The following is a 12,462-nucleotide window of genomic DNA, read 5'->3' as shown; positions in this document are numbered from 1 at the left end:
GGGTCGTCTGCTGTGTCCTCCACCGGCAATTACATGTCCTTCCTCAGTAGGTGCGTCTCTGGCCCCTCATGCTGTAGGGTCCGTGAAGGTCAGAGCAGTAGCCAGACCCTTCTCTCCCCTCGCCAGGATGACGACGTGGGTGCCGGCCGCTTAGCGCCATCTGCTGTGTCCCCCACCGTGGTTGCTTGGCCCCTGTGTTAGGACTCGATTCACGAGTCATTGTGGACGAGGGCACGTGCTCACCGTAGACTGGGGTTGTCCCTCGTGCAAGGAAGTGCGTTGGTGCTGAGCGACTCTGAGCTGTTTGGGCCGTCGGGCTCATCGATGACTGAAGACCTTTCGTGCTGGAACCCAGACCTTGCCCGTGGCGTCATCGCACTATGTCAAAGGGGTGGCGATGCCAAGTTCTGTTTCAAGAGAGCAGGTCAGTGCGCGCCCCGAGGCCTGGCCCGGGGAGGGGGAAGACGGGGTTCGTGTTTAGCTGGCAAGCGCGTTAGCCATGGATCCCTGGGAGCTGTGCGTCCTGCCCTGGGGCGAGAGGGACGCTGTCGCTGTGGAGCGCAGCCACGAGGGCCCAGGGCGTTTTGCTCCTTGGGGCGTTTTCCTCCACCCTCAAACGCCGGTGCTGGGCGCCTGTCAGAACGCCGCACTGCTGAGCGTGCGGACAGCGGTTTTGTGTGTCTGTTTTCCTTTTTCTCTCTCCCCTTCTGGAGTCGCGGTCTCGCTCTGTCACCCAGGCAGTGGTACGATCGTGGCTCACCACAACCGCAACCTCCCGGGCTCAGGTGATCCTTCCACCACAGCCTCCCAAGACGCTGGGACAGGTGCATCACTGTGCTGGGCGATTCTTTCTATTTTTGCAAAGACAAGGTTCTGCTGTGCTGCTCAGTCTGGTCTTGAACTCCTGGGCTCCAGCGATCCTCCCATTGCGGTCTCCCACAGTGAGCCACCGCATCCGGTCGACTTTGTGTTTTCCAGGTAGAGTTTTTCAATCCCAAGTGTCAAAAATACCTTTAAAAAAAGCCTGGAGGGCAGCAGCCGTGAAGGACGTTCAGGTCACCGTGTGCGCGGGCGCCCGTCTTGTGGAATTGCAGCTGTTCTTCCTCAAGGCCTCCCCTTTCTGGAAGGGTGGGTGGGAGGGTGACTGGCCGTCTGGTCTGCCGAGTCAGCCTTCCTCCCCAGCACTTGTCCCCAGGCCTGGGGCAGCCTTTCTTGTCCTCTCTTCTCCAGTCTGCGTGCGAGTCGTGGAGGTGACACAGGTGGGCGTGTTTAGGGTCTGCAGACCCTGCCCCGTCCAGCTATACTGGGTAAGGACGGGTGACAGGACCACACCAAAGCCTCGACACTCTTCAGGGTTAAACCGAAAACCCACGCTAGCCAAGCCACCGTGGTTGCTTGGCTCCTATGTCAGGACTCGATCGTGAGTCATTGAGGACCAGGTCACGTGCTCGCCTAGACTGGGGTTGTGATGTGTCCTCATTCCAAGTTGATGTAGTTTTAGACACGGTGGCGCCGTGGTCCCAGCTACTCAGGAGGCCAAGGTGGGAAGATTGTTTGAGCCCAGGAGTTCACAACCAGCCTGGGCAGCGTAGCGAGACCTCATCTCTACGATAAAATTTCTTTCCTTAGCCAGGCATGGTGGCGCACGCCTGTGGTTGCAGCTCCCCAGGAGGCTGAGGTGGGAGGTTGGCCTGAGCCCAGGAGGCCGAGGCTGCGGTGAGTCGGCATTGTGCCACTGTATGCCAGCCCGGGTCACAGAGTGAGACCCTGACTCAAGACGTAGTAATTACTTAATTTTAAAAAATAAACGGGGCAACCCCTTTGGGTACCTTCCCACTGTGGGGGATTTTCTGTTCTCTCAATAAGTCCTGCTTAAAAAAAAAAAAAAAAAAGATAAAGGGAGGTAATTTGCCACTTGCTCCTGCATTAACAGTTAAGCAAAAGAGCTGCAAACTGTGTGGTGTGAGGGCTCTGCTGGGGTCCTGCCCGCTTGTGTCCCGTGGCAGGTGTTTTCACTTCCTGGGGGATTTTTGGAATGAGCTATATGTCTGCATCTCTGGAATTCACACGGGGACTGAAGAGTGAGGCAGTTCAGACAGGATCTTCCCCTCCAGGGAGTAGAGAAAATCGCCTGAGGGGGCGGACCAGAGGTGAACGGGCCATGAGGGTGCCTTTCACAATGACAGTCATGCAGGAGAGTGGCATCATCCTGTGCTGTGTAGAAATAATGACCCTGCGTGTGCAAACCACAGATGCCTTTCATTGCAGCAAAAATGTTTGCAACTTTTTCCTTTTTTTAATACAGAAAAGTAGAAACAAAATCTTGCCATGTTGTCCAGGCTGGTCTCGAACTCCTGGGCTCAAGCAGTCTTCCCACCCCAGCCTCCCAAAGTGCAGGCTTACAGTATTTTTATCAGGTGTAATTCAGGTATCATGCGACTCACCCTGCTCGTGTGGACCATTCCTGGGTTCCAGCTGGAATGCATGTGGGGCTGTGCAATGTCACCACCCTCTAGCCCAGCACAGTGTTTTCCCCCAGAGACCTTCAGCGTCGCTCGCCACACCCTCGGCAACCTGTGTCTGTGAACTTGCCTGCTCTGGACACTTGGTGTAGACGGACTCGCACGGCGTGTTGTCTTTTCACCTGCGGGATGCTTCTGGCCGTCCGTGCTGTGGCATGTGAGGGCTTCATTCCCTTTCCCAGCTGGTGCGACTCTGCCATGCAGATGGCCTCGTTCTGCTGGCCATTCAGCAGTTGGCGGCTTTTTGGGCTGCCACGAGTGACGCGGCCGTGAGCGCTCGTGTGCACACTGTGTTTGCGCCTTTGTGGTAAGCATGTGTCTCGTCCAATCCCACTCACCAAAGTACAGATTTTTACGTCACTTTGGAGCTTGGTGCCAGCCTCCTGGGGGACATACCAGGGGCTCCTCCGTGCAGTTTGGATGCCTGATCCTCAGCCGGGTCGTTAGGAGTCATTAGGAAACCCGCTGAGATAGACCGTGGAGGGCTTGGCCCCGTGTCGCGTTGTGGGTGGAAGCCTCCACCATCCCTGGTGCTCTGTGGCGGCATCGCGTGCAGCGTGCTGAGCTGAGTCACAGACCTAAGAGGGACAGAGACACCGAGGCTGGGGTCTCCACCTTTCCACCCTTGACAGATGCTTGGCTTCACCTTAGACCAGCCCCATGTACCATGCGCCTATTTCAGCTGCATGGCGCGGGGTTAACCTCAGCCTCCAGACGGCTGCGTCATGGTCACGGTCCGGGTGTCGCGCTCGTACGCTGGCGTTGCTGACTGCGAAGCCACCTTGGGGAAGCTGGGAGGTCAACAGGGTTGTCCGGCCGAATCCCTTCACCACTCAGCGGCTGACGAAGTTGACAGAAGCATTGAGTGAGGCGCCTGGCCGCTCAGCCTGTCGGCCGCAGGAGCGGGACATCTGTCCCATCGGGCGTTGGTGGCACGATGTGTCCCGCCTCCTCCAGGGTCCTGGGCACTGCGTCCTGAGTCCCCTCTGAACGGGCGAGGCTGGCCTTCCCCGAACTTGAGCCATGGGGAAGACCCTGCTGGAGCCACCTTGGCCTTCCCCCCGAGTCCAGAGCCGTCTGTGTCTGCCCACCCTGGCACCTGCACCAGCCCGCTGAGGGGTGCTGGGGCCTCCTTTGGTTTCTGTCGTGCTATGCCACGGGAAGAGCTGACAGTGGTGCAGGCACGCCATTCATGCCCGGCGTTCAGTTGCCGGTCCCCCCCGGCTGGTCACAGAAGCAGGAGCCACACGGCACCTCCGGGTGGCACTTCTGTCTCCATCCCTAAAGGTGGCTTTCTCTCCCTCTCGCTCCCCTCTTCCTCCTCCTCCTCCTCCTCCTCCTCCTCCTCCTCCTTTCTTTTCTTTTTGGATTTGGAGTTTTGCTCTGCGGTCCAGGCTGGAGTGCGGTGGCATTCTCACAGCACACCGCAGCCTCGCCCTCCTGGGCTCAGGCGATCCTTCTGCCTCAGCCTCCCGAGTAGCTGGGACTAGAGGTGCGCCCCACTGTGCCCGGCTAAGAGTTGCATCTTTGGTAGAGGCTGAACCTCGCTGTGTTGCTGAGGCTGGTCTTGAACTCCTGGCCTCGAGAGATCCTCTCACCTTACTTGGCCTTCCAAAGCGCTGGAATGAAAGTCATGAGCCACTGTGCCCAGCCCGAAGGAGGCATGCCCGTGTAGGCTTCAGCTTTCGTTTGGTGTGTGTGGTTCTCTCCAAGGGAGTTTCTTGTTTTGTGGGCTTCGGCACGTCCCGCCACACATGGTGCGCCGTTTCTTTTTTGTCGTCATTACACAGGCAAGAATGGGCGTTCCCGCGTGCACCAGTACAAAAGGCTGAGTTGCCGTTTGAGATGTTAGCGTGATTATAGTTGGCGAGAGCTGTCTACGTGATGGTGTTGAGACGACGAACTGGCCTCCATAAATTCATTCCCATTGTGAAGGAAGAGAGACAGGGTCCTTTTGTCCCGGCTGCAGGTGACCGGAAAGCACCAGGTCCTGTCCCCTGGGCACCACCACGCAGCCCTCGGGGAGAGTTCAGCTTCAGAGTCACAGAGTCGGGCTGGTGGCCATGGCTGGAATTCAGCCACTGTCTCTGCAGCTTAGAAGAAAGGCTGCTAGGGTTTTCAGTGGGGTTGAGAGTACATCTGCATGCTTCTCCTTGTTCTGGTTCGCTTTGGGCGTGTGTGTTCTCCGGCGTGGCTTCCTGAATCCAGGGAAGGAGGATGGCCCCTTGGGCTCCGTTCCGAGGAATGCTCTTAGGCATGGCAGTTTCTTCGCAGGCTCTTGGGAGCTTCGAGTCAGCACCCCGCATGCTTGTTGACTTCACTACGCGATGGCGAGACGGCGGGGAAGGCCACTGTCACGTGGGAGACCTGGCCCCAGGGGAGGGAGGCCCGTCCTCACGGGGACGGGGCAGCCAGGCCACGGCGTGAGCCGGGACCCCATGGGTGCCGCGGAGCCAGCTGGGGCCTGGGGCCACACCCCACGGCTGTGCCAAGGAGAAACGCCCTGGCTCCTTTGTCGGCTTATGTCCCTTGCGGGCCAGGTGGCTGCCGGTCCGCCTCTGTCCCAGGGACCGTAGGAGTCGTGGCTTCCGTGGAAATGCGGTTCATAGTCTCAGCCGAATGTCTCTGAAGACACGGTTGCATGTGCAGGGACTGCTGGGGTCTTTTTCCTTGTGTTTCCGTGGATGGTTCTGCAAAGCTGGGTCCTGGTAAGAGACATTCCAGGCAAACGAGACACAGCAGTGGGTTTGTTATGACAGGGACGTGCAGGCGTCCGTACAGCATGTCCACACACACACACCTGAAAACCCTGCTCACCCGGAAGGTGATGGGCGAGCAGAGGAGATGGTGGTGTAGACAGAACCCGCGAGGGCCGTGGGTCTCGAGATGCGTTCAGAGGCCTCCATACAGGAATGTGGGGCGCTCGGCTCGGGCCACCCGTCTCCCCGGCTTTCCAGATGAGAGCTCCCTGATGCGATGTGGGCTGGTGTCCATGCATGGCCATGTACCACTCCGAAGGCACTGGGCAAGGCGCTGCCCTGCCCTTGGGGAATCAGATGCGCAGCTCACCTGAGGCCGTGAGGGCAGCGGCCACAGGTGGCTCCTTGACCCTGGTGTCTGCTCACTCTCCTGTCGCTCCTGGCATCTCTTCAGCCGAGAGGCTCCGTCTTCCTGTCAGCACCGCTCATGTTTCCAGGAAAGCTCCCGTCCCGAGGACGCCTTCCTCGGCGAATTGGGCCGTGGCACCCAGGGCCACGTGCGGGGCCGCATGTTCTGAGGGGCGACCTGGGGCTGTGTGCTACAGCCATGCATTCCAAGGGGGGCCCAGGACCCTGTGTTAGGGCTGCATAGACTGAGGGGGCCCTGGGCCACGTCCTGGGTCTTGTGTCTCGAGAAGCAGCCTCTGCCCTGAGAGCTGACGTCCTGTGGTCTGTGGGAGTCCCTGGGCCATTTCTAGCCAGGAGTCCATGCAGGCCCTCGAAGTGTAGCATCTGCAGGATGCAAAGTTGAGCCAGACCTGCCAACTCCTGGCAGGGGAGCCCTGTTGCGTGGCTGCCGACAGACTGGATAGTCCCTGTGGTTTGGTCTCTCCTTCCTAACGACCCTTCCTGACGCACCATCTCTTGGCTTGCTGGAACCTCGGGGTTTTGCACTGGGTTCTGACTTTGTCTGAGCCCACCCCGGGTCAGTTCCTGGCAGTCAGCTTTTGTGGCTCTCCTAGGAAAGCGGACAGCCTTTCCCATGGCTCACCTGGGTTGGGCCAGCGAGTTGAAGACCGTGGCCCACGTGGATGTGTGGGATGGGAGCAGGGGCGGGGGCTGGGCTGGATCCCCTGAGGCAGGGCCAGCAGGTGCGGGTGTGCGTTGGGGCGCACGCACTAGGGCCTGTCCCCAGGCTGGCTCCCCGCGCGGCACCCGAGCAGAGCGCTGACAGCGTCCCCTTCCCGCAGTGTGCAGGGGAAGAGAACTGGGTGGACAGCCGGACCGTCTACGTGGGACACAAGGAGCCCCCACCTGGCGCCGAGGCCTACATCCCGCAGAGGTACCCGGACAACAGAATCGTCTCCTCCAAGGTAATGGCCTCAGGCCAGGGTCCCTTCTCACCGGAGGAGCTGCTGGGGCGTCGACGCCTTTGGTGGCCATGACCCTGCTGTGGCAGGTGCCAGCTCCTTGGGGTGGGACTGAACAGGGTGCTGGAGGCTCTGACCATCCCCAGACACGTTCAGACTTGCTAAGAGGCCGCAACCCGAGATCTCCCTCCTCCCGGGTCACACACAGAGGCAGCGTCATGTGGGAAGTCCCAGCATTCGCACCCGGCTTCGCCGCTGCCTAGACACATGCTGCCCACTAACACTGGCCAGAGGGTCCTTGTCTATAAGACGGAGGTGTCCCCAGCCGCCCTGGAGATTAAGCTGCCCGGGCACGCAGGGCGGGAGACACGAAGGCCATCTAGGAGTTTGTCCACCAGGTGTAGAGCGAGAGGTGGTGTGGACCCCGTGTGGGACTGAGGGCGGTGAGGCTCCTTTCACTGACTAGAGCGCAACAAGCAGACACGTGGCATGTTGAATGCATAACCTGGGAAATGGGAGCAGAGTGCAGCCAGGGGCTTGGGGCTGGCGCTTACCTCAGGGAAGGTGGGGCTTTCCCCACAGCAGGCAGGTTCCCTCAGGTGCGTACACAGAGCCAGAACACATGCACACACGCACGGGAGATCGACATAGGTAGCCTCTGTGTCGACCTACTGAATTCACATCTGAGTGTCCTGACCTGTAGAGCACACTGTAGACCTCCTGAATTCACACCTCGGTGTCCTGACGTGTAGACTTCTGTAGTCGACCTACTTGCTTACTCACGCTGAGTGTTCTGACGTGGAGACCCCTGTGGTTGACCCACTTAATTCCCTTTGAGCTCTCAAAGAGCTCCACATTTGTTAAGAATATGAGGAAAGAGACGGCTACTTTTCAGAGCCTTTTAATGGGATGTAGTTCACAACTGCAATATTACAAAAAGTCATAATAGCTTTATCCCCAGAAATATAACACGTTTACCTCAAGTGCTCACAAGCAAATTCCAGCCAGGGAAATGTAGTGGTGTTCACCCAGCCGTGTAATGAAGGGAGGAATGTTTTGATGAGAATATCCGAAGCCACCCCCTTGCGGCCGTGCTCCTCATAGACCGGGAAGCCGGCCCCCTCTCCAGGGGCGCTCCCTGAAGGTGGTTCGTGCCGAAGCGCACATCCCCAGCTCCCCCGGTGCCGAAAATAAATCCCCAACATAATCCTAAGAACCAACCCTAGTGCAGCAGGAAGTAGCTGGTGAGGATGGAGACGTGGACCGGTGGGGTGGCATTCCAGGCACAGATGACAGGCCCAAGGGAGCCCCCGTGAGGTCATGGGCGTGTACTGGGCGGGGTGGGGTCGGGCATAAGGTACCCCCCTGACACGACCCCCAGAGGCCTCCCCGTTCCCGGCACAAGCCTGATCTTCCCGGGGGTGTGGAGAGCTCTGCGCAGGCCACTTGGAGGAAGCACGTGGAACAGAGAGCGAGGGGTGAGTGGCGTCATGGACCTCCTTGGGCCACAAGGGGCATGTGGCGGGGCTGGAGCAAGCGGTGCTTCTGATAGGAGCCCCTATCATGTCCTTGGAGGAAACACTGAGCGCAGCGGTTCCTTTCTTTTTTGTCTGTCTTCCTTTTTTTTGAGTCACGGTCTCACTCTCACCCAGGCTGGAGGGCGGTGGCATGGTCATGGCTCATGGCAGCCTCTGTCTCCCGGGCTCAGGCGATCCTTCCACCTCAGCCTGTAGCTGGGACTGCAGGCACACATCAACACACCCGGCTAGTTTTTTGAACTTTCTCGCAGAGATGAGGTTTCGCTAGGGTGCCCAGGCTGGTCTCGAACTCCTGGGTTCAAGAAATCCTGCCGGGCCTCCCAGAGTGCTGGGATGACCGGCGCGAACCACCTCCTCTGGCCTTGAGTGCTGCGATGTCTACATCCACTCCCCTTCTGCTGCCTGATTCAATTCCAGATGTGTTTCACTTTCAAGGTCTCTCCAGCATTCCCGCAGAGACCCTCGGGGACACGAGCTGACCCATCCTACTCCCCGGCCCCACCGATGCCCTGATGCCCTCTCCACCAGGGCCTTTCTCCCGCTCTGGGCAGAGCCGCCACCCCCGACGCCCCTTGGGTTTCAAGTGCAGGAAACCCTGTGCCGGGAAGGCTGCCAGGAAGAGGTTTTGCAACCTTGTTGCAGGTGCCTGCGGCCTTTCATCCTTCCCACCAGGAAGCCCTCGAGCAGGAAGTTTCAGGGTTGAGTCAACACACTTGGAGGGTCTGGGCCCCCGGCCGATGCCCCTGTGGAGGGTGAGCGGCCTTGAGAGTACCTGGGCGGCTTCCTCTCAGCCGTTGAGGACAGAAGGGGATGTGCGCCCCATTGCCTGTGTGTGTGAAGCAGTCTCCCTTGCTCACAGAGGCGGGGCGAGGGGCCCAGTCTCGATTTCAGGTATATGGTGATGTGTCATTTCAAAGGAAGTTATGTCCACACAACCTGTCTTGCTAATCAGACTCCGGAAGGAGAGGCCCTCCAAGTGGCGAGGGTTTCGTCTCAACTGACAGCCGGCTTGATGGTGGCATTGATTTAGATAAGCTGAAGTGGAATTCCAGAGTGCGTACCCAAGGACTCATGCATGTTGGCATTTAACGGCTCAGGATGTATGAAGAACACACTGTCTCACTTGCCAAACGTCATCGGTACGGCTGCTTTTGGAGAGTGCCTTTATCGGGATTACCTCTGTTTTCTTGGGAAGAAAATTTTTATTTCTGTCTTTGGAAAAAGAGGCTGATTAGGGCGGGCATGGTGACTCACGCCTCTAATCTCAGTACTTTGGGAGGCAGAGGTGAGAGGATTCCCTGAGCCCTGGAGTTTAAGACCAGCCTGGCAATGTGGCGAGACCTCGTCTCTACAATAAATCAAAAAATTAGCTGGACATGGTGGTACATACCTGTAGAGCTTCAGTTACTCAGGGGGCCGAGGCAGAAGGATCGTCTGAGCCCAGTAGTTTGAGGCTGTAGTTGCTGTGAGCCTGCCACTGCACTCCAACCTGGGTGACTCAGACTCAAAACAAACAAACAAACAGACAAACAAAAAACCTGGCTTGGTGGCTCAGCCTATCATCCCAGCACTTTGGGAGGCCGAGGCGAGTGGATTGCCTGAGCCCACAGGTTCGAGACCAGCCTGCACAACTTGGTGAGCTCTCGTCTCTACAGTAAATAAGAAATTAGCCAGGCGGAGGGATCACCAGAGCCCAGAAGGTTGACGCTGGAGTGGCTGTGAGAGTGCCACTGCACTCCAACCTGAGCGACAGAGTGAGACTCCGACTCAAAAACAAAAGACCCGAGACTGGGTAATTTACAAAGAAGAGAGGGTTATCTGGCTCACGGTCCTGCCTGGCACCAGCATCTGCTTCTGGGGAGGCTTCTGGAAGCTCCAGTCATGGCTGAAGGGGAAGGGAGAGAGACCCTCGGGGACACGAGCTGTCCCACGGGGGGAGCGGGAACAAGGGAGAGGCGGCCCGGGCTCTCTCCACACACAGCTCCTGCGTGAGCCGAGCTCCTGCCACAGGAGGACACCAAGCTGTCCGTGAGGAATCCGCCCCATGACCTAGACACCTCCCACAGGCTCCACCTCCAACCCGGGGCCACGTTTCCCACGGGATTTGGAGGGCAGCCATCCAAGCCACGTCATGTGGGGAGAGTTGTAAGAGATGACAGGAAGCTGGTCTTCTCACCCTGAACTTCTCTTTGGCTCCTGAAGTGCGGCTGTTGGTGATCAGGATGGGTCAGGCCTGTGCGTCCTTCTGCCGGGAGACACATGGGTGGCATCTGGCAGAGGGAGGGGAACCGATGCGCCCCGCCAGCATGGCCGCCTGCTTCCTGGCCCTTGCAGAACCCGCCCCCAGCACGCCGGCTTGAGTCGGGGACCCTGAGCTCCAGGAACTGCTGGGTCCCAACTTGCCAGTGTTCACAGACTCCGACGTCAGGGCACAGAGTCCACATGGTTCTCAGCTTTGCTTGCACAGGTAACTGTTGGCCCAGTCTATGTCGTCACTCCATGCCCTCAGAAAAGCTGGGCTGGCTCTGCTCCCTGGGAGGAAAGTCGCCTCGGCGCTGAGTGGACACAGCCGGCGTCTCCATGGCTTGTGCTGTGTGGCGCCCGTGTTCACCGTCATTTACGTCTGAGACAACCCCGGGAGCCCACTGCTGCTGGTTCCCAACTTACTGGTGAGGAGCTCGAGGCAGCATGGTGCCCGAGGCCATGGAAGTAGACGAGCTGGCCCTGCGCGTGACCCGAGCTCAGAGGCCCTGCCACGGGGCCCCCAGCGTCCTCACGTGTTCTAACGTCTGCCGTCCCAGACTTGGGCGCCATGTTCTGTGTCTCACGCCCCATTACCCCATCACAAGTGACAGAGAAGCCCCAATTCTGCGGGCTGGTTGTTACCACCCATGGGTGGGTGTCCAGTTTCTAGGCCATGATTAGGATGACCACGTGCGAGGCTGCGGGGCTGGTAGCCATGGTTTTGGGAGGCTTCCAGATGTTTCCTTGGATGTCCAGCCACTGGCAGAGAAGCCCGCCGTCCCCGAGCCTCCTCTTGCAACTTGTCTGTGGCCACGTGATGAGAGGTGGGTGGGGCTGAGTGCGTCCCTGTCCACCGACCACACTCCGGGCAAGTGACCGGAAACCAGCATCAGGCACACAGGATAGACAGAACAGGGACTTGGCTGCCAGTGAGGTGTCGGAGCTGGGTTAAATTCAGCGAGTATGGATGTTGGCGTGGCGTCTTTTATAAGTATGAAAGGAACCCAAGGAGTGATGGGTGGTCTCGTGTGACTCAACACGCCTCCTGGCATCTGCTGGACTGGAGAGGGACGCTGGGGTGCAGGTTCCTCATAGGAGGAAGACGCAACCTCACACTGGTAGCCGGGGCCCTGGGAGCTCCCAGGACCAAGGACTGCTGCTGAGTGTGTCACCATGAAGCAGGGTCTGACCCCAGCGTGTGGGCCCAGCGATGCACTATACTGTGGCCAGCACAGCCAGGCAGGTGTTCAGATCACCACAGTTCACCAAGGGTGAACAGCTGTCCTGCCACTGCCAGGTCGCCAGCTCTGATACTGCAATAAAATGCTCATTTTGGTTTATTTTATCCATGTGTTGCTAAGAGGTCATGAAGGCTTAAATGTTTTCACTGCGTTTTCTCTTCCTTTACATTTTGAGTTGGAGTCTCGCCCTGCTGCCCAGGCTGGAATGTGGTGACACGATCATGGTCGCTGCAGCCTGACATGCTGGGCTCAGGCAGCAGTCCTCCCACCTCAGCCTCCCAACTGGCTGGGACTGCAGGTGCAGTGCCAGGCCTGGCTTACTGTTTTGGCTTTCTGTATGGACAAGGTCTTGCTATGTTGCCCCAACTGGTCTTCAACTCCTGGGAATATAGCCATGAGCCACTGTACCCAGCCGAGTATTCATTTTTCTTATTATACTTCATTAGGAATTAATAACCTCCTTTGGTAGCATTAGTGGTTAGCAGTAATAACTAACCTGTAAAACTTGAATATCACAAAGCCTACTGAGTCTCAGCTGCAGAGGGAAACTTCAGTGGCCGATTGGAGTCAAGTGATCATTTACGTGGTTAGACATTCCAAAGCTGTCCAGTCACGCTCAGATGTAGCAGGCCCGGATGTGGACATAGCCCCCAGGGGTTGAAAGACTCGGTCTGCACCTTGGGAAGGATTCAGAAAGGTCATTGTACTTTGCTTAGTCTCATTTGTGAGGCGACGTTCCTGATATGGAAACGACACCGAGTAGGGAGAGTCGAGTCGTGATCCGGACTGCCCACCGTCAGGGTGCCACACGCGACCTGTTTTGACGGCGTCTCTACTTTAGTTCCAAG

General features: G+C 58.1%; 1 protein-coding gene across 1 annotated transcript in view; it reads left to right on the top strand.

The window, feature by feature from the left end:
• Nucleotides 1-499: 499 nt before the first annotated feature.
• Nucleotides 500-12,462, top strand: part of ATP11A (ATPase phospholipid transporting 11A) — a gene marked incomplete at its 3' end in the record, with an annotated part of 73,604 nt that continues 61,641 nt past the window's right edge. The window contains exons 1-2 of the mRNA XM_021708088.1: nt 500-658; nt 6,472-6,594. Of these exons, the coding sequence (XP_021563763.1) occupies nt 500-658; nt 6,472-6,594 (282 nt within the window). The remainder of the gene's footprint in view (nt 659-6,471; nt 6,595-12,462) is intronic.

This window comes from Carlito syrichta, unplaced genomic scaffold (assembly GCF_000164805.1).
Source record: "Carlito syrichta isolate Samal-C Ts95f unplaced genomic scaffold, Tarsius_syrichta-2.0.1 Scaffold130609, whole genome shotgun sequence".
Lineage (NCBI taxonomy): Eukaryota > Metazoa > Chordata > Mammalia > Primates > Tarsiidae > Carlito > Carlito syrichta.
Note: the sequence above shows the minus strand (reverse complement) of the source record. Positions and strands in the feature narration are given on the sequence as shown.